Here is a 26,320-nt window from a genome sequence, read left to right on the forward strand (position 1 = left end):
CACTGGTCCGACTTTAAACGTCACCTCGCCCTGTCCCAGGAGCATATGGGCACGGTCGTTGCGCCGTAGGGGCTGCGGCCGCAGCAGCCATCCCGCGCCTGCCGCGGCGCAGAGCTGCCTGCCCCTGAGCTCCGCGCGCGTGCGCGCGTCCCCGCGCTTGTGCCCGGGTACCAGCGAAGTGACGCTGCCCATCTTGTCCCCAAGTCCCCGAATAAGCTCTTCCACCCGGGCTGCTGCGCTGTCCTGCGTTGTGTGTAACTTCCTCAGACTCCCCGGCTTCGCGATAGCTGTAATCACCCCACTGGGTTCTGAATTTCAGGGGTTGTCCTTTGAATTTGTCCTTCTTGATCCTACATTCTATGTCTTGATAGGCTCTTATTTCCTCCACTTGCATCCACTTGAATGAAATCTCTTTAGCAAGGTTTTTTTGTTGTTGTTGTTTGTTTTTTAAATCATAATTACAGCATCTGCAGCCTTTGCGAATCTGATTATGCGGTCTGTTGTTTTGGTTGATTCTTGCTTAGGCTGCTCCTCCTTTCCCTTCTGAACTAGGATCCCTTGGATCTTTGTGGAAACACTTTGAAGTGTGAGTTTAGAGTTGCTCCACAGGGATCTGCATCTGCTTTCACCGGTATCTGAGGACACCAACGCACAAGTTACACTTGCATCTTGAGGGTCACACAGGTAGTAGTAGTTGATTAAAAACAACAGCCCCTAAACTTGTCAGAGCTTAATACGAACAGAAATGCTCTCATCCCTTTTACCTAATGAAATGCTTCAAGGTCAGTTCATCCTAACCTGACTGCACCAAATCAATGAACTCTCCTGCAGATAATGATGTCCTGAATACTATTGCACAAATTTTCCCCTTGCAACCTAATTTGCTGTATGGATGTTCACCCACCCCATTAGAGATAAACTAAAGTTTCTGTCTCAGATCCAGATTATCTGGAGTAAAAAAAACAAAACAAAACAAAACAAAAAAAAAAAAATTTTTGAGAGACAACATGAATGGGGCAGGAACAGAGAGGGAGACACAGAATCCAAAGTTGGACGCTTAACCGACCGAGCCACCCAGGCGCCCCCAGATTATCTGGATTTTGATGCTAGCTAAGTGACTCAGTCATCCCATTTCATTTCCAAACTGAGCCTAAAAATACTACCAACCTCCTAGGAAAGTTATGAACATTAATAAGCTAATCCATTAAAGGGGCTTCATACATTTCTAGCAATATAGTAAGGGCACAATATATAATTGTTAGGTTTATTCTCAAGATGAAGAGTCAGGACAAACAGGTATGTGTAATTTTTCTTTTGAGCCAATGACAAAAAAGCTTGTGAGTGTTTTGGGGGAATGTTCAAGACTTCTGCCTTAGGCCTTTCTTCAGAAACATGACCCCTCTGAACCTTCTTAGTACCAAATACACAGTAGGGTAGCCCCCGCTGTGAGGCCAATTGGTCACCAACTTTATTGGCTTTTATTACTAACATAACTGGGCAGATTTACTTGACACTGGCTAAAACAGAACGAAGTCTTAACAAGATGAGCCGCTGGGCAACTCCTGATGCGTACTTGAGTACGCCACTTGTGTACTCGGGTGACATAAGCTAGCACTTGCTTGAACAGACTTTCATTCAGATTTGTAAGCTAAAATGGGGCACAATTTTTTTTCCCTCTGCACATGACCCTAAAATGTAAAGTGAGTACTTGGGTTTCAAAAGTGCTGCTTTAGCCTGGCTCTGTGGCACAATGGATAGCATACTGGACTTCCAGGAGTGCGCTCGTCATGATGAGCGAAGGGCGATGTATCAAAGTGTTGAATCGCTGTACTATACACTTGAAATAGTACACTGTTTGTTGACTAACTGGCATTTAAATAAAAACTTTAAAAAGGTTATACTTTAATTTGCTAGGAAGTCACCTAGGACCCTGTAATGTCTCCCTTAATTCTTCCTATGCTGAATTTTGATGGCACTTCGTCGTCAAACATACAACAGGAATATTTCACTCGTGATCTTCAAGAATGCTAAGGATTAAGGAGATAATAAGAAATGACCGGGTAACACAGGAGGAATATACATCCTTGCCACGCTTGAAAATAGAACAAGTTCCGTTCCGCTAATGGAGCCAGTACATTCTGGAGAAAGCACAGGATGTGAAACGGCAACCCTTTCATGTTTGTTGATCGCTCCCTCGCCATAACATTCGTAGTTACCTTGGTCCTTTCAGACGTGGCCACTGCCCAGCTGCTGGAGACAAATGGGTGGTGACTCTCCAGGACCGAGCTGCCCTGTGGCTGGGGCCGCTTTAACGTTACCAGTGCCTAGCGCACGTCTTGGGACATGCTCTGCAGTCGAACACGTTTTCGGATGAACAAACGAAGACGGCGTCCGTGGCGTATGTCCGGTTTCTTTCTGATATGCTATTCTGGTGCTGGCTGTGGTCCAGCAGGGAGAATGGTGTGCAGCCTCCTGTGGGGTGGGGCTGTGAGGGGGGCCTCCCAGCAGGTGGTCTGAGTGGTTTCATCACCCTAGGTCCATGTAATGCATATTGTTTGCTTTTACGACTTAGGGAAATAGCTATCATGTAAGAGGGAAAGACATTCAATCTGTGCTTTCTTTGCAGGACTTTAATCTAATGGCAGACTAAAAGCTCAGCACCACATCTACTTATTACCAAGCCTGTTACTGGAGTTGGAAAGCCCACTCAAGAGGCAAGTTCAATGCTGTCATTTCTTTAGGAAAACAAGTGGTTAGGAGGAAAAAAAAATGATTACCTTTACCTTACCTACAGAAACCCAAAAGGACACTGGCAAATTCCTGTTCATTCTATTCAAAGTTAGGTCTTTGGTTTCCAAACTTAAAACTGTAAACCCATGGGGCGCCTGGGTGGCGGTTAAGTGTTTCACTTCAGTTCAGGTCATGATGTTGCAGTTTGTGGGTTCGAGCCCTGTGTTGGGCTCTGTGCTGACAGCTTGGAGCCTGGGGCCTTCTTCAGATTCTGTGTCTCCCTCTCTCTGCCCCTCCCCACTCGTGCTCTGTCTCCCTTTCTCAAAAATAAACCTTAGAACAATTTTTTTAAATAATAAAACAACCCCTGTAAATCCATAACCTCTGAGAAGATTAACTTGGGCATCCTCTGGCTAAATGGTGCAGGGGTGGGGCGGGGAGGGGGTGAAGGCAAACCCCTTCAGCAAAGAACACCTGTGAGCGAAGGAGCAGGGTCCAGGCATTTCGGGAAACGGATGCTGAGAAGCACATGTGAACATCCACACAAAAGACTGACCCAGACTCCGAGTACGTGATTGCGAAGTTTAATTCGACGTGTATACCCAGTCCTGCTTTGTAACAAGATGCCCCTATCAAAACTACATTGTGCTGTGAGTACAGACTTCTCGTTTTTGATACAGCTCTAGAAAAAAGTTGGCACCAAATGCACATAAAAAAAATTTTAAGGCTTAATAAAAATACAGACATAACTTCTCAATGCAGCTTAGAGATTGAAAACAGGATGCTGAGTTAATGAATCTTCCAAATACAGGCAGTCCCCAGTTACAGAGCATTTTCCACATAGGAATGGCCACCCCACTGGCTCACAGGAGCAGAAAGGCCTCTCCTGCTCCTCCCAGTGACCAGACCACCGGGCACCCTAAACTTGTTTCTGCGGCCCCAGGGAGGGAAGGATGGAGATCAAAGGCAGCGCGTCTGTCTCCACTGCACAGAGGCTCTGGCTACAGTTCTGGTTTCCCTCCATTCCCACCCATACCCCCCCCCCCATCTGTGCCTGAGATCCCTGCAGGTGGACAGAAGTAGAGAGCTCCTCCTTGCTTCCTCTCGCTGGGTGGGCAGCGAGGGCAGGGGTGAAGCCACAGGGGCCAGCACTACGGTATCAGGGTTCCTGGCAATCCAATTTGGAATTCACAAATCGGTTTCTTGCACACTGAAAACCACAAGACAGAGTCATAAATGGTACTTCATTTCTACCACGAGAACACTGCGTTAAGCACGTTAACGTGTGTTTGGGCTTAAGCCCTAACCACCATTTACGACATTTTTTAATGGGGGGGGGGGGGGAAGATGCTCTGAGTTCCAACCAACTTTCCTATAAATGGCCATTTGAAAGGTGGAGACAGGAAGTACTTGCACGAGACAGGAAGAGTTGCATGGAATGAGTTTCTTGGCTCCAGAGAGCACAGGGCAGTTGAAAGGGGGAAAACGGTCTTTGGTTGACAAAGCCACGTGCACCAGGTGTAAGAGTGGAGCTCGGCAGGTGGCTCCCGCAGGCACTTCGGTGTCTAGGCCACGGTGGGTGTGACTGAACCCAGCGTTGTTGCTTTTCTACACTGTGACAAGGATGCAGGTGTTTTTAGCACATGGCACTGGCTTTGTAGGCACTCGTACTGACAGGTACCCTCACCCAAACCCTGTCCCCTGTGAGCTGTTGGTCCAATGTGAGTGATCTAAGAACAGAGAATGTAGCCCTGTAGGGGCAGGCGGGAGAAGCCTTCGCCCGACAGATCAGAGCGACGGGACCCTGGCCAGCCCGTTATCTCAGCTGGCGAGTAGCACGGAATTGGCCAGTTGAGACTTCGCTATCGAACAATTTCATCTTCTGGCCCAAGGTCTCCAGGTTTCCTCTGGAAACTGAACATGGTCCGGAGGTTCTGCAAAGCTTTATAAAGAGCAGCTAAGCAAACTTTGCTTCCTCTTTACTCTACCTGAGCAAGTGACTTTTTCCTAGAAAGGTGTCAGAAACAGATCAGCGTCCACAGTCACTTATGTAAAGCTGGGAATTTATAATAGCTCTTTAGATATTATTAAAGATTCAAACCTAAGAACCCAAGGTTCAGGAGCACTGCTTCCTCCCACCGTCAACAGGACTAAAGATGTAGGAAGGATTTAAGTAACCCGCTGTCTGGATGCATGTGGACAGTTTTAAAGCTGCAGAAGTCAGGGGGGCTGGCCAACAGGAAGATCTGACTTGAGAAGGGGTCTGTCCGCCTGGCTGGTGATGGGCACGGACCTAGCATGGAGGCCGCTGAGGAAAAGAGGGGACAAATCACAGTGAAACCAGCCTGCGCATGGCCAAGCGTCTGGATGGCAGACACGGAGCACCTCAAAATGCTGCCACAAAGCGTGAGACTGAGAACGACTTTTTGGTTTCTGCTGACAGCTGCCGAACACAAGCAACTGACGTGTCAGGAAATGTGCGGAGCCACACGCTGGGGCTGATGGCAAAGGAGGCACCGGGGGGCCACAGCGGCAGGCACGGGAACCGTCCTGCGGTCAACGGGCTGAGGATCTGAGGGGCCAGCCACCCAAAGACCCCACCCCCACCAGTCCCCGCCCGTAGTGTCCTGGCCAACACCTTGCTCCTGTATCCCACGGCAACACACATGTTGTGTTTGATTTTCTTGCCAAGGCTTTAAATTTAAACTCTGCTGCCGTGTTAGTGATTTCTGGACCCCCGGCCGGCCAGCAGAGTGCCAGCGCGGCAAGGCCGAGGGCAACCCCATGCCACCAGGACTCACCGTGGCCCGGCCCCACTGGCCCCCGCGCCCCTCGCAGAGCCCCGTCACGTCTGCAGTTACAAGCAAGTCCCGTCTTCTACCCACCAAGACAGGTCTCCCGGCAGTCTGGAAGGTGAGGTCCTCCGCGGCTCTGGGATGGCCACGTGCCCGAGCTGCGGCTTCAGATACACAACAGACCCTCTCCCCACCCGGCTCCTTTGGGCTACAAGACTACAGTATTTGAAATCCTATCTCTCCGGTGTTTTGTCTGGCTACAGGGGAAGCGGCAGCCCCTCTTAGTAGAAGGAGATACTGGATTTGCCTCCAGGCGGGTTCAGGACTTTGTTGTGAGAACGAGGGCGGGGGCCCAACCTGGGCTCGTGGCTGTCAGCTGTGGGCATGGGCACAGGCTGCTGGGTGCGGCCTGCGTCTCCAGGGCCGCCCTTCTGCCCCAGCTCTTCTCCTGGCGAGGTGCTGGCTGCGGCTGTGGGACAAAGTCAGCATGCCAACCCGTTAGAGGCGGCCCAGCAACCAGACGGGCGAGCTCCACATAAAGACTGGCACAGACCAGCCGCCAAGGGCACACCATAACGAGCACAGAGCAAGGCTTCCGTCTTGTCCCAAGAACACATACCGATTAGCAGAGGGCATTCTTGAACCAGGGCTTCATACCATAAACTCTTTGGAAAATTCCTTAAGTTAATTATTCCTTTACACTGCTTTTTGGACCCCATTCCCCTTTCTTCCACGTCAAGAACAAATAACAAACTTTCTCAACTTGAGCATGACGAGGAAGAGAGGGATCCAGCAAGGTGAGGCGAGGCTTGTGGACAGTCACTCAGCCTTTCTAGATGAAGGGACTCCCGTTTATCTTGGTTCCCCATCGGGGGAGTGGTGACTCTCAGCACAGCCAGCTGGGAGGGCGAGGCACAGGCTGGCACGCACCTGCCAGCGGGGCAGCTCTCCCCGCCACACACAGGCCTCACGGTCCCCCCCCCCCTTCCCACTCCACCGGTCTTGCTGTCCCCTGTGCGCTTCTCTTCTGCATCAGTGCTGCCTGTGCTACCCTCGGTCATACGTCCATTCAAGTCTTCAGATCCCTGCCCTTCACTACATGACATCAGCTTCTAGAAGGGGACCCCCAATCTTAGACGTAGGCTGACCACCAATGACAAGAAGTGAAGAAAGGCCCATGGCGGCCCACTGGGAAGTTTTCACCCACCCAACTGAGCCCACGTCCCTGGCTTTCTTCAAATACTACACATCCTCTCAGCAATAAACACGACCTTGCCTGTTTTTGTCAGCAGGCCGGAAGGGGCATGGAATATTCCCTCATCCCCTGGGGACACACCAGCAACTCTCCCAGAGTGAGCACACTCAGGGGAGGGACAGAAAACAGCAGCTCACCTTTAGGGGCCGACTTTGGGTCTTCTCCTTCGCACAAGAACACGTGGTCCTGCAACAAGGCAAAACGCAGATCAACACATGATTCAGAAACGTTTTACCCACCTTCAAATGTATGATAAAAATCGGAGCACAGACGGGTTTATTTACTTTTAACTTTTAAAAATGTTTTCACTGTGGAGAATTTTACCCACGGACGGTGACACAAACCCCCACGTAACATACTGCAGCGACAGAGACGTGAGCTCTCTGCCGTCTGGGGCTCAGCCACACTTCCAACTGCGATGTTGAGCGCCTTTTTTTCCTCTAATTTATTCTGAGAGAGACCACATGCGCATGTGAGCGCAAGCAGGGAAGGGGCAGGAGAGAGGGGTAGAGAGAGAATCCCAAGCAGGCTCTGCACTAGCGTAGAGCCTAACGTGGGCCTTCATATCACAAACTGAGATCCTGACCCGAGCCAAAATGAAGAGTCGGACGCCTAACCGACTGGGCCCCCAGGGCGCCCCTGCTGAGCATGTTTTTATGTGCTTACTTGTAGATCTTCTTTGGGGGAAATGTCCAGTCAAGTCCTTTGCCCATTTTTGAATCAGACTGTCTTTCTGTTGCTGAGTTTCGGAAGTTCTTTATGTATTCCTGAGAATAAACTGCTATCCGATGATAGGATTTGCAATGCAAACGATCTCTCCTGCTCTATGGGTTGTCTTTTCATTTTCCTAACAGTGTCTTTTGATGCACTTAAGTCTAAAAAATTTCTTTTAAAGATTTTTAAGTAATCTCTACATCCAACGTGGGGCTTGAACTCATGAGCCTGAGATCAAGAGTCACACACTCCTACTGACGGAGCCAGCCAGGCGCCCCTAAAGTTTTCAATTTTAATGAAATCCAATGTACTTACTTAAAATTTTGTTCCCAGTGTTTAGTGTCACGTTTATGAAACCACTGCCAAAGCCACGCAAACACTGATCAGGCACCCGGCCAGCCCCGTCAGAAGAGCTCTTGGGGGTCACGGTCATGAATTCTAGCCGCACGTTGGGTGCACATTATTTTAAAAGGAAATCTTAACAAACACAACAAAACAAAGCACAAAAAGATTGTGAAGAATTGTCCCTATGTTTTCTTCTAAGAATCTTACTGCTTTAACCCTTAAATTTCGATCTTTGATCCATTTTTAGCTCATATCTATACACAGTGGAAGCTGGGAGTCCGCCTCCACTCTCTGGCACGCGCATATCCAGTTGTCCCAGCAGAAGAGACTGTCCGCCCCCCCCCCCCCCCCCATCGAAATGACCCAGGCGTCCTTGTGCAAGTACCAATCAAACCCGCACGTGAGGGTCTATTTCTCAGCTCTCCGTGCTACTCCACGGTCTCTGTGTCCTTAGGCCAGCACCACACTGTTTGGACGAATGGAACTTTGTACCGAGTTCTGAGACTGGGAAGTGAGAGCCATCCAACTTTGTTCTTTGTCAAGCTGTCCGGCTACTCGGCGTTCCTTGAGATTCCCTGTGAATTTTAGGGTGGGTCTTTCCCTTTTTTACAAACAAAAAGTAAAACCAAACCAAACAATGTGGTTGGGACTTTGATAGGAATTGTATTCTTTTAAAATTTTTTTAACGTTTATTTATTTATTTTGGGGGGGGGGGCACAGAGAGCGAGTGAGAGAGAATCCCAAGTGGGATCCACACTGTCAGCGAGGAGCCCGACGCGGGGCTTGAACTCCGGAACCATGAGATGACGTGAACCGGAATCAAGAGTCGGATGCTCAACCCGCTGAGCCACCCAGGTGCCCCAGAAGTGTAATGTTCAATCTCTTTTTAACCGTCGGGATTACTGACTGGCCTCCTGTGACCACTACGTAGAGCCCTCTATTTCACATTACGCTGCCTGAATCCCTGTGGTATCAATTAATGTGAAGTTCGGTCTGACTCTGCCTCGATTTTCTGACAAGAATTCAAAGGTGGTCTATGATGTTCTATCAAAAGGAAGAGCCTGTGATTTCTGGTGGTCCCGTCTTGTGACGTTGTGGTGTAAGCCCGGGGGATTCCTAAGATTATCCCCCACATGACGTCAGCCACAGATGCTCATCGCCGAGATCCACAGTTTCATTACAAGTTGGCAAAATGGTGATATTTGAATTCTGTTATTCCTTCCTCATTTTTGGCTGAGTACTCCTGTAAAAGGAAAACTCCCTCCACAGCAGCCACCCTGGGGTGCGGCTCACGCGGGAATGCTGGCACATGGTACATTCTGTCCTCCGGCACTCTCCCGGCGACAATTAGACTTCTCCAAGTATGATGATGAGCCCATGAATTCGAAATGCCGGAGCCAGTTTAATCTAATGGGGCTGCTGTGCTCCCGGTGACCACTAGCACCCGCAGGGAAGGACGGTCGCCCAGGTCGCCCATCGGCACACGAGACCAGCTTCCCAGGCTACAGTCATCACGAGGCTGGCATGTAGTCTCCCGTGATTCAGGGGAGACAGGAAACCCTGTGACTAGCGACCGCACTCAGGAAGACCAACGTCAGCCACCTTGCCTCCTCCCCCTCACACACCACACCTGCCTCAGAGCCTGTTTTTCCTACTTTCACGTGTGCTACCTGACGTAGCCCATACCTTGGGTTTGTTTGGGTGTGCTGAAGGCGACGTAGCAGCAACTGGGGACCCAAAGATATCACTGGTCTTCCCACCGGGTGGGTTGAGACGTTGTCGCGTCTGCACAGGCGTGGATTCGTCAAAGATACCGCTTCCTTTCCCCCCTGTAGAAACAATTACATAACAGTGAGCAAACCCACAACATCCATCTGGTCCCATTCTCGACGTTCATTACTTCAGAGACCTCTCCTCCTAGGGACACCCCAATGCCAGTCCCTGGTTTAGGCCAACAAGGGTGGGGTGATTGGGTTGATGAGGGTCCCTAAAGCCCTATGTCAGACCTGCTTTTTTGGGGGCCTTCTGGGACCTTCATTTCTAGAAGCTGAACCAGGTTGGCCTCTAGAGACAAGACGGTAAGTGGCATAAAACACCACTTCCCATCTATTAAAATTTCCTTAACTTTGAACTTGGTGTGTTGTCTGTTGAACAGTCTTCTTCATTAAACCCGTGAAAAGTCCTTTATGTTAAAAGCAAATAGCTGTTGCACTTTTAGGTCAGACAGACATAAATGAATTTAACAACATGTCATATTCAAGGCAGACCTGTAATCTGGAAAATAACACAGATCAGTCATTCTTCTGACCTCATTCTGGCCAGAACACCCAGTGACAACTACAGGTGTCAGCAAATTTCAGACACGGAACGCCTTGCAGTACAGGTAAGTGACTTGATGAGCCATAATGAAGATATGCATCTAATGCCTAACTTTTCACAGCTGATGACTCTGGCCAGACACCAAAGTCAACGCCCAAAAGCCTCCGTGAAGCAGAGATGGCTGTCACACAATGCCAGCTAGCCGTCTCTTCACTCCACAGATGCCAGCTCCTCTCGGCATGCGGGGGTGGGGGGGGGGGGAGGGCTGTCACAGTCACGGCCCTCATGTACCAAGGATGTACCTTAAAATCTCACAAGAGGAAAAAAGATGCATCCCACTAACTAGCTAGGTGACCACACACAAATTACTTGGCCTTTCTGTGCCCACAAATCCTCAACTGCAGAATGAAAGGACCTTGCTCACAGCGCTGTGAGCGGATTCAATGCCTCACTGTAGCTCAGACATCACATGCTTAGAAGGATGCCAGGGACACAAATGCTCCAGAGCGTTCGCTGTGTTGTCTACGTACCGATAACAAAACATCTCCTGGATGCATATACCGTTCAGCGACAAAAGGCACACAACATTCTGTACAGCGTATATTCACTTGTATCTGAATCAACAAAGTGGTTACTCCACGTCCCCCCACCCCGCCCCGGGGGGCCGTGTGCACACAGGACACGGGATGGACGGGGTGCAGGACTCATGACTGCTTATCATGTCATTTTTCACAGCGCTGAGCTTTGCCTACTGTTTAAGAAACCACGTGGCGAGCCGTCCCTGCTTGGCTCTAGTAACACGCACGGCTGACACGGAGAAACACGAGCACGCAGGCCCGTGGGCTCCCAGGGGATGGGCTTCATCGCCAGAGTGGATGGTGACCCAGAGCGGCTGCTGGGATGCCAGTGTCCCGGGGCCGCCTGTGCAGGAAGCGGGCGCATGCTCGTGTCACCTTGGGGCGTCCACACACCTTGCCCTCCCAGGCCCTGCACACCGGGCTAGGGAAGCCAGCACAGCATGGCACAGCACTGGACTGCGGGGGGAGCTCCTGAACAGCCACTTGCCAACTGAGCCTGGACAAGTGGCTCCAACCCTCTGGCCTTGTGTGTCAACTGTCAGGAGGCGATACATAACAAGAGGACCGACCTAGGGCGGCTGGTGAGGGGGCAGAGAGTCGAGGGGGCAGAGCGGGACCGGGCAGATGAGCCCTCAGTGATCCCCAGTGATGCTGCTGAGCTACAGTCAGCAAAAGCGTCTCCACCACAAAGTGGAGAAAAGTACTGCTGAAGGTCGTCCCATACTGTGTTGTTTCTGGTTGTGCTACAAAGCCTTAATTAAATTCTTTAAAAAATGTGCACTCAGCTTTTAAAAAAAATGGAACATAAAGGTAACTCAATTTGGGGGCACCGGAATGGCTCAGTCGGTTAAGCGTTGGGCTCAGGTCACGATCTCACGCACGGTTCTGAGACTGAGCCCTGCTTTGGGCTCTGCGCTGGACGTGGAGCTCGCTTAGGATCGATTCTCTGTCTCCCTCTCCCTGCCCTCCCCCCACGTGCACGCATGTGCTGGCTCTCCCTCTTGGAAAGACAGACAAAAGTAACTCAAGTTGAAGTTTTTGGCTAAAGACACTGATCATTAAGGAAAAAAACCTTTTTTTAATGTTTTATTTTTTTAAGAGCACATGACTGGCAGAAGGGCAGAGAGAGGGAGACAGAGGATACGAAGCAGGTTCTGAAGCAGGCTTCACGCTGACGCACAAAGCCCGACACAGGGCTCGAACTCACGCACCTCTAGATCAGGACCTGAGCCGAAGCCAGACGCTCAACTGAGCCACCCAGGTGCCTCCAAAATTTTTTTTAATTATAAAATGTAACTGAAAATCTCCTAAGACATAATTGTCTCAAATAACGACACAGCCAACACCCAGGTCACTGCTGGCCGAAGCGTACAGAGCACGACCAGCTCCCAGAAGCCTGCGTGTCTCCCCCACCCCAGGTCACCACACGCCTGAGTTTTGTGGAGACTGTGGCATTGTCGGTGTGCTGCTCCTGTGTGTAGGTCCAGCCCTACACAGTACAGCTCTGTTCCTGCCCTTTATGAGGGGTCAGCCTGCACGTCTGCTGGTCGACATTTACCTGGGCAATGAATTCAGCTCTGAGGAAGGAAAGGTGCTCGATGCACTCATAACCGAAGGAAGATAAAGTCAAGGTGCGCTCTTTGAAGACTCAAAGTGCGTAAGACAGACATGGTGTCGGCAGGGTGGGGAGCACGTGCGGCACAGAGGGTGGCCGACATGGGGGGCAATTTTAAATGATCCCGCAATTCCATTTCTAGACACTTATCACAAATGGTTTTCCAGGTGGTAAGTTCAGAACACGAGCACTGGAGTCCAGAAAAGTGCCACCTGAGGGCTAGTTCCGCCCCTGGTGAGGTGTGAGGTCCAGGTGCTGCAGGGAACCCCCTGAGCCTGTTTCCCTCTCTGTAAAGAACCCCGCCCCCCCAACCTCCTAGGGGTGTCGAGACAAAGCACCGTGCACAATCCCTGAAAGATGTCCGGTCCCTGTTGCTAGAACTGGAGGACAAGCTGTGGGAGATGTGAGCCGGGCAGCCAGCAGAGCCCACGTGTGAAGGGTCGGTGAGCACTGGGCCTGACCACGCCGGTGAGTCCTCAGCGATGATGGCGATGATGGCGAGCTAAGTCACACCCTCCGCCCCGGACACGTGGGCAGGGGCTTAGGTCTGCGGGGTGGGGCACGCTGGCACGCTTCCCTTTCAGGCTTCCCTTGAGAGTTCCACACAGATGGTTTCCAAAGAGCACCTGGCAGGACCGAAACCAGGCCCCAAACGACAGGACCACGAGGTCCATGCGGGAACCCAGCCCAGGGAGTGAGTTCCGGCAGCTGTGGCCACATCTTGGGACCACACACCACACAGAGGCTCTCCCGTTCTCCCTCTCTCTACCTCTCTCCAACCAGGAGGGGCCCAGGCTGCTCACTGGGGAATCACTGGAGGGTGTGCAAAGCAGCACCGCCATACTTCCCAGGGAACTCGCCACCCCAGGGGCAGCCCCAGACACCCTGCCGAGCCAGCGGCCAGTCGTAGGTGCAAGAGGCACATAAGGTAACTTACACGGCTATCGCTGACACACAGGTAGTGCAGGGCTGACCCCTCCGGCCCACGCCTGTACGCCAGATACGAGGAGAATGTTGCTCACTTTGAAGAACTCCTGCTTCTTCTGCTACACCCAGAACTTTAACCCTCCGCCCTCCCTTGCCATAAGAAAACCACCAACCAAACACAGAACTAGCCGTTCCTCTAGGGTTTGGTAAAGAAACACGTGCAGCAGGGCTGCAGCGGCGTGGGGAGCTGTTCCAGCCTCGCTTCCGCGGCGTCTGCCATCTGGGTCCGGCCTCTCAGATCTTCACTGACGAACAAATGTTATTCTCCCCAGGATACAGGTAACTATCACCGTGGTCACTCAACTGGATAGTCTATCAGCCAAAAAACATTTTTCTAAGACTGTCTCACTGTGACTACTGGAAGGTGGGCCAAACGGTAAAGCGTTATATGAACAGAGTCATCTTTTTAGAGCTTCTATCCCATTGACAATCGGATTAAAATGTTCTCCCTAGGGGCGCCTGGTGGCTCAGGTCACGATCTCACGGTTCCTGAGCTCGAGCCCCACATCAGGCTTTGCACGGACAGCACGGAGCCTGCTTGGGATTCTCTCTGCCCCTCCCCTACTTGTGCATGCGCTCATGCTCTCTCAAAAATAAACATAAAATATCTATTATATAAATATTCTCCCTAAGAAAAATGTTTAAATGCGTAGCCTGCACATAATTTCTGAAATCACAAGGGGCCCTTCAAACAACTGGGAGAGCCTCCCTTGGTGGGAACCGAACCCCTTCGTCTCCTCTGTATCCTCAGGGCCTGGATTCAGCCAGGGTCTGTGGTCAGAGGAAAGAGGATTGAAGAATGACTGAGCCACCGTCAGACAAAAAGCAGAAGTCAGGATAAAAATGTCCATACATTCCAGGGGCGCCCAGGGGGCTCAGTCGGTTGAGCATCTGACTTTGGCTCAGGTCATGATCCCACGGTTTGTGGGTTAGAGCCCCACATCGGGCTCTATGCTGACAGCTCAGAGCCCAGAGCCTGCTTTGGATTCTGTCTCCCTCTCTCTCTGCCCCTCCCCCACTCACACTCTGTCTCTCTCTCTCTCTCTCCTTCAAAAATAAACAAACATTAAAAACACTTAAAAAAAAGGGGGGGGGTCAGCACAAAGAAATAAAAAATGTTATAAAAAGAGCAGCTTAGAACAGAACAGACAGAGGCAGAAGGATTAATGGCTCACAAAGGCCCTACCTGGGGGATTGGTCCTCTTAGGTATGTTCTGAGGCTCTTCAGTTGGTCCAAAAATATTAGATGCCATCCTATTGGGCCTGCTTGAAGGAGCAGCTTCTTCTGGACTTCCAAAGAGATTGCTGGCCTCTCCTCCCGGGGGCTTCATGGCCCTACAAGCACAGAGGGAGTGTGAGTCACTGATGGCCCTGGACATCACCATTCAGGCAGTATGGCGTAACCACACAGGACAGATACACCTTCTGATGTCTAAGAAAAAAATTACAATTATTTGACACTAGCCCCTCTAGAAATGGTACACTTGCAAATTATTGTGACCCTGTGGTAAGTAAAATTAATTTCCCTAACAAAGTGACAGCCACATTCAGTAGAGTTTAATGCTAATTTTAATTAGTACACAAGAGTACACAATACTACAAACACAATTGGGGTGCCTGGCTGGCTCAGTCGGTGGAGCGTGTGACTCTTGCTCTTAGGGTCGTTAGTTCAAGCCCCATGTGGGGTGTAGAGATTGTAGAAATTCCTTAAAGAATTAAATTAAAAAAATTAAAAATTTAATGCCACAAACGCATTCAGTAGTGTTTAATATCGTAGCTGACATTTGTTAAGTACTTACTATTTCCATCAACTGTTCCAAGGAGCGCACGCAACAAACCCTCTAAGGCAGGCAGTATTTTCACAGACGGTGCATCAGAGACAGAGAAAAGTCAAAGAAAGGTCGTGTGGGAAGGAGCAGAACCAGAAGGCAGGCCCAAGCAGTCTGGGTCTAGAGTGTAGACTACAGCCTCAGGCCTCTGTTAAAGGCCTCTAGAAGAAACGAGGGTCAGGACTGATCTGCGCAGTCCACACTAGAGTAATCACCTCGGGTCCTGAAGTCCCAGGACCCGGTAAAACCAATAGAAAGCCGATCACAGAGATCGGAGGACACACCCACCAGCACAACTGCTGGCTTCACCTCAGCACACAGGCACCACGCGACCACTCGGGCACCCCCCGCAGCATCTACCCCAAGCCTCAACCGGTGAGAAAACAGCCTGCATCATTTGGAGGCTTTCAGGAAACATTTATGAAGGGGAAGACCGGGACCTCGAGTCACTTTTTATGGCAGTAACTGAAGAGTTAAGAAACTTTCACAAAGCTCCGCCTGGACTCCCCCAGAGCTTCAAACCACGTCAGTAGAGCAGTGGCGCACTGAGTTCGTGTGCATCTTTGCAGAACACGTACCAAGATCTTAAAAATGCATTTTAAAGGCGAGAAGGCACTATTGAAACGGACTTTGAAACCGGGGAGCGGCCCGTGTGCCTTCACTAGTCCTGGGCAACCGGACCATGCTACAGACAGGGGGAAACCGAAGGAAACTCAGAGCTCGAAACCACGTGAAATGCATGAGGCTTTGCAGGCACTGTGCATGACTTAGGTCACAAGAAAAAAAAAAAAAAAGACATTTAAAATGCTTTTTGTTTCCTTAAAAGAGCTAAAAAGGGAGAGGTGCCAGTCGGTTAAGCATCTGACTGGCTCAGGTCATGATCTTGCGGTTTGTGGGTTCAAGCCCCATGTCGGGCTCTGTGCTGATGGCTGTGTCTCCCTCTCTCTCTGCCCCTCCTCCACTCGCACTCTGCCTCTAAAATAAATAAACATTAAAAAAATAAAGATTGGGGCGCCTGGGTGGCGCAGTCGGTTAAGCGTCCGACTTCAGCCAGGTCACGATCTCGCGGTCCGTGAGTTCGAGCCCCGCGTCGGGCTCTGGGCTGACGGCTCAGAGCCTGGATCCTGTTTCCGATTCTGTGTCTCCCTCTCTCTCTGCCCCTCCCCCGTTCATGCTCTGTCTCTCTCTGTCCCAAAAATAAATAAACGTTGGAAAAAAAAAAATTAAAATAAATAAATAAATAAATAAAGAGCTAGAAAGGGAGCTGACCATGGACTATAATTTAAAGCGAAGGGAGTTCTCAGACTCTCTCTGGCTGTAAAGCAGGACTGCAGAAAAGTACCCCTCTGCTTTATACAGGGCAGATGACGTGCCAGCTGGGACCCAGACACACTCCACGGGCAAGCCTTGCTATACCACGCACCAGCAGGCCTTCCACACGGTGCTGGTGCCGAATCCCTGGCTGCCTGGGAGGGTGGGGAAGGTGGATACATACTCAGCAGTTAGTATTTCCTTAACGATTTGGTGAAGGAAAAAAAGTTACTTTCATTTGAGAGAAAAAAAAAAGAAAAAAAGAAAACTAGTAATGAGATTTAAATTAGGAAGTTAAAAAAATTTTTTGTTTCTAACATTTATTTATTTTTGAGAGACAGAGCAAGATAGAGCATGAGTGGGGGAATAGCAGAGAGAGAAGGAGACACAGAATCTGAAGCAGGCTCCAGGCTCTGAGCTGTCAGCACAGAGACCGATGCAGAGCTTGAACCCACCAACTGTGAGATCATGACCTGAGCCGAAGTTGGATGCTTAACCAACTGAGCTACCCAAGCACCCCAGAAAGGTCTTAATAAGGTCAGGTTCTGGGGCGCCTGGGTGGCTCAGTCGGTTAAGCGGCCAACTTTGGCTCAGGTCATGATCTCGCGGTCCGTGAGTTTTAGCCGCGCGGCGGGCTCTGTGCTGACAGCTCAGAGCCTGGAGCCTGTTTCAGATTCTGTGTCTCCCTCTCTCTGACCCTCCCCCGTTCATGCTCTGTCTCTGTCTCAAAAATAAATAAACGTTAAAAAAAAATAATAATAAGGTCAGGTTCTGCAGTGACAGGGCAGAACCTGCTTGGGATTCCCTCTGTCTCCACCTCTCCCCCTCTTGCACCTGTGCTCTCTCAAAATAAACTAAAAAAAAAAAACCCAAAAAACAAAAGGTCTTAATAAGACCTCAGGTCACCTACTTTGTTGGCGACCACACTAAGGCCATCTGACTTCTACACCATTTATAGATCACACAGCCCAGTCTCATACTCCTGGCTGGCTACAGCAGGCCAGACATTCTCGGGTCTCTACAACCATCTCGCTGACAAACGGGATGGGGATCTGCAATCTTCAGAACTGAACTGAATTTATCATCAAGCCTCCTGCTGAGTTCAAATTCCTATTTTACGAGTTTACTTGAAACATGGCTCTTCCTTCAACCTCCCAGGTCCTGTTCTAATCTGAAGTGGATTCCTTCTGATTCAGAGCTCTTTAGGACTCTCTCCACAACCTTGTAATCTCCCGGTCCCCTGTGCCCTGCACCCTTGCTTCGCTCATCCGGGGGCCCAAGTGCCTGTCCCTGGGCACGTGCACCATACCCTGTGCACGGAAAGATGGCAAGAGCAAGTCCTGGGCCTGGAGCAGCTTTGTCTGTGGGGAAAGCCAGCGCCGTGTGCAGGGGGCTCTACTGTTCCAATCAGCGATGCCACTGAGCGCTGGGTCTTACTGGAACTTAAGATCTCTGTAGAGGAAGCAAGGCCCAAATTGAGTCTGTGGTCTCTGTGTGGGAGGGGTATTCCCGGGGCCAAAGGAGGGAAGCCAGAGTTACTGGAAATGACCAAATATTAATTTGGGGTGGTGGAAATATAGCGTTTATTACATTATGCTATATACCTTCCTGAATTTTATTTTACTTTGAAAACAAAGGGAGCACAGGAAGCCCAGAATGCTGCAGTCAAGAGATCGCTGTGCCTACTGACCAAGTTACCTGGGTGGTGACATCTTCATCACAAGGCGTGGGGTGGGCGCTAGGGCTGCCCACCCTTGGAGCAGATCTGCAGACCGCACAGGCTGCCCAACAGGATCTCAAATAAGGGGACTGAGAGTGAAAGAGGTTATTCTGATAAAAACAGAACCCATGGCAAAGGCTCCGAGTGGCCTCCAGGAGGCTCATTACCAGGTGCAGTTATCACTAGGACACTAACTGCAGGGAGGCAGATGGGAATACTGGTGAGTTCAGAACTCCCAAAGGAGGGGCACGATCCAATGACCTTTTTCTCTCGTCTTACCCCTCAATATATTCCAATAAAAGCATTCAAGTACACAAGAGGAGCGAGAGGGCACGTGACAAAGAAAAGCCACAGATAAAGCTCAAGGGGACGGCGGTACCAGCAGAGGCAGGTCCCCGTACCCCTGACCCTGCCTCCGAGAGCTGGCGTCCAGGTTTCAGAAAAGCTTTCTGGGGACTGCTCAGACTTGGAGAGAAGCGGTAACAAGACTTTCCAAACGCACAGTTTACAGCTTAGGTGGATGACCTCAGACTAATGCTGGCTGGAGTGTGACGCCTGTATGGCTCAAAATCTCTTTAACACAAGATAACCCCTTAGCAAGAGAGAAGATGTAGGCTCTTCAAAGAGGAAATCCCGGCCAGGTGGTCTTGCAGCCACCACTTGACTCCCTCCCTCAACAGCCAAAGAAACATGAGCCTTACAAGGCCCATCCGGCTAATCAATCCCTTTAACACGGCTGCGGAAACCCAAAGCTTGTGACCGATCTCAGCAGCAGCTTCCAATCACATTGAATCATTCAACCAAGAAGACTGCTTTTCCTTCTTTAACGTTCTCCAAGAAATTGTCTCCTGTCCATAATACCCTCTCCAAAGGAAGCATGAACTGATACTTTAGAGCAGAGGCTCTGCAGCTCGAGAAGTCCACAGGACATCAGCGTTAGGGTGTTTATTCATTAACGCCAACGTTTATTGGGCATCCAGTGCCAGGCCACGTGCATGACAGGGGACAGACCCAAGGACATAAATGATAAAGTGCTAGAAGGGGCCTCCACCCAGCGGGCACAAGTGATGCTCCCCAGTGGTTCCTGAGCACCAGAATATGGGTGCATTCTGGGCACTGCAGGATGAACCTCTGGCCCCCGCCAGTACACATCGAGACGTCTGTGACTGGATTGATAGCGAATTACCTGGGCAGGTGTAGAAGTGACGACTGCCCTAACTCCCCTGCCCTAACTCCCCCGGATGTACAGGGTTTCAGCAAATCAAAGTGGTTCTTTGAAGGAATATTTACACTGTATCGATCTCAACAGCTGCTACACACACATATTCCCTTCTACTTTTAGGTCAAGGCTGGGGCACAGAAGAGGCTCACGGTAATGGGAACTTGTCGGCATCTACAACCCCCCCCCCCCCACGACTCTACAGTACAAGCTGGCTGCTCCAGTGCCAAGACAGACCTTCTCCTTAGCTCTGGCAACTGTAATCTATGTGACTTCTAATACCCACACAGCGTTTACAAGTTAAAAAGAAAGCTTGCCATGTGTTCCTGAATGTTGAAGCCCAGTCAGAAACCCAACAATTGGTCATTTGCTTCTACTACTTGCAGTAAGCCTCGTTCTCCATCAGCAAGGCAGGGAAGACACTGCCTGGCTCCCAAGCTATAGGGTTAGGGGAGGGCAGCGCCTGGTCCCACAAGGCCCCGGAATCAGGGGAGGGCAGCGCCTGGCCCCACAAGGCCCTGGGATCAGGCGAGGGCAGCGCCTGAGGGGAGGGCAGCGCCTGGCTCCACAAGGCCCTGGGATCAGGGGAGGGTAGCGCCTGGCCCAATGGGGCTGCGGGACCAGGGGAGGGCAGAATCCCGCCACATGGGTCTGCGGGATCAGGGGAGGGCAGGACCCCGCCACATGGGTCTGCGGGATTACGGGAAGGCACAAGGGTTGGCCCCACGGAGCTGCAGGATCAGGGAGGGCAGGACTCCGCCACAAGGGTCTGCTGGATTAGGGGAGGACAGGGGCTGGCCCCACAAGGCTGCAGGACCAGGGGAGGGCAGGGCCCCACCCCATGGGTCTGCGGGATTAGGGGAAGGCACAGGGGTTGGCCCCACAGGGCCGCAGGACCAGGGGAGGGCGGGACCCTGCCACATGGGCCTGCTGGATTAGAGGACAGGGGCTGGCCCCACAAGGCTGCGGGACCAGGGGAGAGCAAGGCCCCACCACATGGGTCTGCGGGATTAGGAAAGGGCAGGGGCTGCAGGATCAGGGGAGGGCAGCACCCGGCCTCACAGGGCTGCGGGATTAGGGGAGGGCAGCGCCCAGCCCCAAGGGGCTGTGGGACCAGGGGAGGGCAGCTCCCAGACTCACAGGGCTGTGGGACCAGGGGAGGGCAGCGCCTGGCCCCAGGGGGCTGTGGGACCAGGGGAGGGCAGCGCCTGGCCCCACAGGGCTGCGGGACCAGGGGAGGGCGGGGCCCCGCCCGAGGGGGCTACGGGACCAGGGGAGGGCGGGGCCCCGCCCGAGGGGGCTACGGGACCAGGGGAGGGCGGGGCCCCGCCCGAGGGGGCTACGGGACCAGGGGAGGGCAGGAGCAGGCTCCTCGGAACTGCGGGATTAGGGGAAGGCAGGGCCCCGCCACATGGGGCTGTAGGATTAGGGGAAAGCAGCGCCCGGCCCCTCGGGATTAGGGGAGGGCGTGGGCTGGCCCCACGGGGCTGCGGGATTAGGGGAGAGCAGCGCCTGGCCCCACAGGATGCAGGATCCAGAAGGACACCCACGGTGACCCCCCCACCTCTCGGCCCCGTCCACCGCACACCGGCGCTAGCACGGGGTCCGGGAGGGCGGGTCCCCGTACGCACCGGCATGGCCCCGAGGCAGCACACCGCTCGGCCAGCGTCCCCGGGCGCGCCGGACACGGAAGGGAACGCGGGCCCGTGGTGAGACGCGAGGGGCGGCGCGTCTCGGGCCTTCCGCCGAGACCCTAGCGGGCGCGGGGAACGCGTCCCGCCTGAGCGCCCGCCTCTCGGACGGGAAAGAGGGGGCCTCGGCTCTGTGAGGTCACCCGTCACCCGCGCCCCGCCACGTGGCCGCGCCCGCCACGCACCTGGAGCCGGCCCGGCTGCCTTCGCTCTCCAGGCCCTGGAACATGTCGCCCGCTGCCCGGCGCCTCCTGGCTCGCTGTGCCGCCGTTCCCGCCCGGCCCCACGCAGCGCGAGGTCCGCCCGCCGGAGTCCATTAGATATCGCCAATGCCAGTCACGCCGCCGCAGCCAATAGTCACGCCTGGCCCCGCCCCCGCCCCACCGGACAGGCCCTGGACGAGGCCCGCGCCGCGCTCGCAGCCGATTGGTGAGAACAGATGCCGCTCAGGCCTCGGGCGCCGACATTGGGCAGCAGGGCGGCAGGGGCGGAACGTAGCCCCACCCGAAGCGGCCGCCAGGGGCGCCCGATCCCCTTGCGCAGGCGCGGGCCGCGCACCCCGGAAGCGCCTCAGGGCCGGGGACCGCCGCCCGCCCTGGAGGCGCGCGGGACTGCCCGGCGTGGGGCAAGCGCCCACTAGCCGGGCTGCAAAGATGTCACTCGGAGACCGCGCGAAGGAGAGGCTCACTCGGGAAGTATTAGATCAAGTATTAGTATGTATTTATGCACAATAATAAAAACAGATTTACAAGTTGAACTGGAAATTTAAACATAAGAAGTTTAACAGCTTTTGTTTATTATATTAAATAACCAAAACACCTTTTATTCCCAAAATTGGTAAAGAATAAATAATATAATTTACAATATGGTACAAAAAATAATCAGGAAGGACAGGCATTCTGCTTTATACATACACTGTATATGTATATTTATAATCTATAAAACAAATTCACATCTCAAACAAGCCGAAACCTTAGATGATATGGCTTAACGATTATCAAAAGAAACAGCGGTTAAGTTCTGCGGCCCAGACCATAGCTCTAGCGTCAGCTATCCTGTTACAAAACAAAGGGTCCAGGTTGCTGTAGTGCTTCCAAGACTTAACGTGAGTTACAAATTACTGCGGGGTCCAGAGAGGTCTGACAGGAAAGGTTTGCGGTGGGTTTCTTCCTTTGTTTTCATAAGACAAGGTGCCCTATTTTCTCACAAATGCATTTGATAGATCTCAATGTCTTAAAAAAAACAACCGCTGCTTTCCTCCTCTACTGGTCTCCAAAATCTTTTATTCCATAACTTTTCTTTGCACAAGTTTGGATCCCATGCTGTGATCAAGTTAAGAGATGCTATCAGACTGAAAAGGACACCGTTTCCAGGATTCTGATGCTAAGTTGGAAATGTGAGAAAACAAGTAGATCAATGGATGAAATGTTTTCAGATATCCCCACTCCCTGAGCAAGTACTCTACACCTAGGAGATACGGAAAGATGAGGAAAATGTCACCAACAATCCTATGTGGGGCCTCCAGCTTCGACTTCTGTCTCTATTTTCTAGAGTGTAATGCTCATCACTGGATAGTCACCATAGGAATCAAGGCCCAAACACACCAACTCCCTGGAGACCAGCTATCTCCCGTCTCAATCTTTAAAGAAGATGAATCAGCAAAAAGATCCCAGACAGCAGTAGACTGACTCGGGAGGGATTTTCTGAGGAACAGCCCTGGTCTTACAATGTGCTCGAATGCACGAAGAAAGCCAGAGGTTCACACGGACATGACAACTTTCGTTGGGAAGGCAGAGGAAGATAAAGGAAAAGGGAAGTTTCTCTGCTTGGGTCTTTTGAAAATTCCAGCCCTGAACATTAGCTGCTTATTTTTATACACATACATTTAGGCTGGGAGAAAACACACTCATCCTTTTAATGCTAGCGACGCCACTTCCCCTTAGCATGGCGAGCAAATGCTTATTTATACCTGTCTGGTTGCTGCAGAAGTGGCAGAATTCTCTGGAATCGTGTCAGCTTTATTACAGGTGAGAAAAATCCATCCACTGTCCTCATTAACCCACCTCCCAGCTGGATGACACTCCAGAGAGTCTGTGGTCCAGCCCCCAAGGGGAGGAGACACTAAATGGCCTACAAAAGCTGATCCAGATCCCTACTTTTCCTCCTTTTAGGTGTCATTGAGTAACCTGTGCCACCCTACCCACCAGAATGCCTCGGGGCGTCCCCTAAGGAAAGCAGCTTAAGACCTTCTACCGTCTCTGGCAACGTGCACACTGCCACCAGGCACTGCTCCCAGCACCGGTGCTATAATGTTACTTGGCGTCTCTGGTCCCAGACAGTGGGAGTAGAAGCAAGTTATGAGTGGCCTGAACTTGGTCTGGTGTCCTAACCTACTAAAGACCTAACAAAGCCAGATGCCCAGGGACAGATCTGCTGATCTTATCACCTCAACAGGGCGCTAATTCCAGGAAACGGATGGATGGATCACAAAACCACACACACTAGTTTAAAGATGCTGTGGTTCAAGTGATGCCATCTGTATCTTTTATTAAAGGGGCGCCATGTCCCTCTCTGACACATCTCCAGAGCTTTAGGACTTTCTGTAAGAGTCTAGAAGAGTGGCTTTATTGGTGCTATTTGGACCCAGACCCAGACCCGAAAGAGGGAAACCTCCTTATAGGCAAGAGCTCTGAGAGACACTTAAGACGAGGGAAGGAGGCTACTGCCCGGAAGCCCAACTGCCTGCTCTCCTCCACTGCTTGGGGGGAATGACCCTGCCCGCAGCCTGTAGCGGCCACATCCGTCTGCTGAGATGGTGAGATCAGGAGCATCCCCTCTGGTCGCATAAGACCTTTTCTCCCTTTTCACGCTGCCTCAACTCTTCACAGCGGACAGGGAGAGAAGCCCGTGTAGAGGGCCGGGGCTGGCCCGGGAGGCTGCCGCTCCATTCTGCTGCCAGTCGGGAAGAGGAAAGAGAAACGGTGGTCAGTTCTGGTGGGTTTCAGAAGCCAAAGAGCCTGGCTGCGGGGCGGAGGGTGAAGCAGCAGGTGGGACGGCGGGACGCAGGTTTCACCTGAGCAACACCACAGCACTGGCTCCCGGCCGCCACGGATGCGGCCGCATGGTGCTTTGTCTGTGGAGCCTCCCAAGGCCGAGAAGCAAAGGAACCTTGTTGGCTCCGCTCTGCGGGAAGACCGGGCACGGAACCATCTGCAGCGATGCCAAATGGTCACCGGGGCCGGGGAGCACACCAGAGGGATATGGTTTTGTGTGCTCCGACTACACCCAGGCGTTCTGACCTCTGCTTGCGTTCCCTGCGCGGGAAGAGGAGAGACGGAAGGCCACGGGGTGGAAATAACGTGAAGGATGAAATCTGTGTGCCCGGGAGGCTCTGCGCGAAAGCCCACGGAAGGGACAGGAGATGCTGAGGCAGAGAAACCCCTCCCCACAAGGCCCGTGCCGTCAGGTGCCGGACAGCAGCACGCCGGCAGCTCAGGAGCTCGTTGGCAAAGGCTCAAGTGTGGTCCCAACAGAGAGAGAACATCTTAGTTGACCAAGAAGAGACTCAGATCGCCAGGAAGAAACTTGAACACAGGAAGGAAACCATTAAACTCTGCTCTTCTCTGACATCTCCTAATTCTCAAAACACGAGGAAAACTTTTTTCCAACCAGTTTAGCAGAACTTTTCCCCTAAAAGTCCACACAACCTGCGTAAAACAGGATTCTTTCCTCCTTCCCAGTGAGTCAGAACAAACCTCTAGGTTTCTGCGGTGATGGCACCCGTTAGGCCGCCCTGTGATCCGAGGGTCCTCTGAGGGGTCTGCTAAGGGTAGAGACCCCACGAGGCAGAGCCTAGGCCATGCCCTGCTGTCCCTGTCATCACTCTACAGAGAAAGCAACCCAAGAGTGCATAGGTTTGGCAGAAAGAAAGCAGCGGTGGCTGGAAGCATCCCTGCAGAGAATGGGGAGGCCGCAACTCCCTGGGACCAGCGACTACGCCAAGGCACACCCATTCCTTTCCCTCAGAAAGAAAGCCCACTGGAACATCGAACACAACAACTGAGGCAGAAGCGTGGGCAGAAATGTGGTCGCTATGCTGACCCTAACAGGAGACCCCATGGCTGGCAGGGAATTGTTCCAGCCCCATGGCCACGGCTGACATAGGCCCTTCCAGAGAATTCGTCCTCGTGTCCCGCGCCACCACTGGCCTCTGCCCGTTGGGACACGACTTGCTGCGTGTTGTGCGTTCTGGGGTGCAGAAGTTCCTCTGTTCGGACCGTCCTCTGGAGGGCCTGGGCTTGATTTGTGTTTTCTCTAGCCTGAAGAGAGCTACACCTACCACAGTTGAGGACCACCAGCCACGTGAGCCCTCCTCTGCAGCCTCCAGGATGCCCTGCCAGTGACGAGGTGTGGTCACTGGGACAGGTCACCGACGGGGGGCCCACCTCCACTGCCATCAAACAGGACCTCTCGGCGGCTGGGGTCGGCGATGGCTAGCTCTTGGGCCAAATCATTGAATCGAGATATGTAATCGATGCTGTTTTCATTCATCATGCACACCAGCTGGGAATCCACAACCTGTGGGGCAGAGGACACAAGGGAAGACCATGTCAGCCGGTTGACTGGCTGGCTGCTGGACTGGAAGCGAATGGCTGCTGGACTGGAAGCGAATGGCCACCATGACGGAGACTTCGGTGGATGGTCAATGAACCTGGCGTGTGTATAGTGAAGATTAGAATCCCCCAGCAACTAGCCATGTCACAACGGCTATTCTGTCACTTTGAGCACTGCCTCTCTTGACAGGTGTGCACAACAGCTAACCAGGCTATCCGGCGGCCGGGATCAGAGTGGTAGTTCCCAGCACATAACACTTAACGGGAGACGATCAATTAGCAACGAGGCAAACGAGACGGAAGCAGAGATAGCGGGTGGCCACGGGGGTGGGGAGCACATGGCCAGGAAAGAAATAAGAAGTGCAAAGACCGTGAGGGAAGACAGGCTTTGGCTCTTGAAGACACGAGCAAGCTGGCGGACAGGGCAAAGGAAGGAAAACAGGGACAAAGACCAGCGTGTGGAGCAGAGCCCCGGGCACAGACACAGGAGACTCGGTCGACCAGCGTGTGTGGAGCAGGGCCCCGGGCACAAACACAGGAGACTCGGTCGTCAGTGTGTGTCGTCTGCCTCCTTTGCAAGGGGCGTTGCTTTTGTGCAC

General features: G+C 52.3%; 2 protein-coding genes across 6 annotated transcripts in view; both read right to left on the bottom strand.

The window, feature by feature from the left end:
- Nucleotides 1-185: 185 nt before the first annotated feature.
- JPT2 (Jupiter microtubule associated homolog 2) lies at nucleotides 186-21,451 on the bottom strand. Of its 3 annotated transcripts, none has more exons than XM_019821229.3 (5): nucleotides 21,294-21,451; nucleotides 14,525-14,673; nucleotides 9,526-9,668; nucleotides 6,918-6,966; nucleotides 186-635 (listed from the first exon to the last, which is right to left on the bottom strand). In XM_019821229.3, the coding sequence occupies exons 1-5, from the start codon at nucleotides 21,335-21,337 to the stop codon at nucleotides 448-450; spliced, it is 573 nt and encodes a 190-aa protein (XP_019676788.2). In that variant the 5' UTR covers nucleotides 21,338-21,451; the 3' UTR covers nucleotides 186-447. The 3 variants fall into 3 exon arrangements, with proteins under 3 accessions (XP_019676788.2, XP_003999000.1, XP_006942538.1); XM_003998951.6 differs by lacking the exon at nucleotides 186-635 and adding an exon at nucleotides 3,299-5,994 and having other exon boundaries at nucleotides 21,294-21,450; XM_006942476.5 differs by lacking the exons at nucleotides 186-635; nucleotides 21,294-21,451 and adding exons at nucleotides 3,299-5,994; nucleotides 21,049-21,200.
- Nucleotides 21,452-21,804: 353 nt separating this feature from the next.
- Nucleotides 21,805-26,320, bottom strand: part of CRAMP1 (cramped chromatin regulator homolog 1) — a 57,229-nt gene continuing 52,713 nt past the window's right edge. For all 3 annotated transcript variants that reach the window (XM_023246402.2, XM_045047868.1, XM_023246403.2), the window contains one exon: nucleotides 21,805-25,686. In XM_023246402.2, the coding sequence (XP_023102170.2) occupies nucleotides 25,522-25,686 (165 nt within the window). In that variant the 3' untranslated portion in view covers nucleotides 21,805-25,521. The remainder of the gene's footprint in view (nucleotides 25,687-26,320) is intronic.

This window comes from Felis catus, chromosome E3 (assembly GCF_018350175.1).
Source record: "Felis catus isolate Fca126 chromosome E3, F.catus_Fca126_mat1.0, whole genome shotgun sequence".
Taxonomy (NCBI): Eukaryota; Metazoa; Chordata; class Mammalia; order Carnivora; family Felidae; genus Felis; species Felis catus.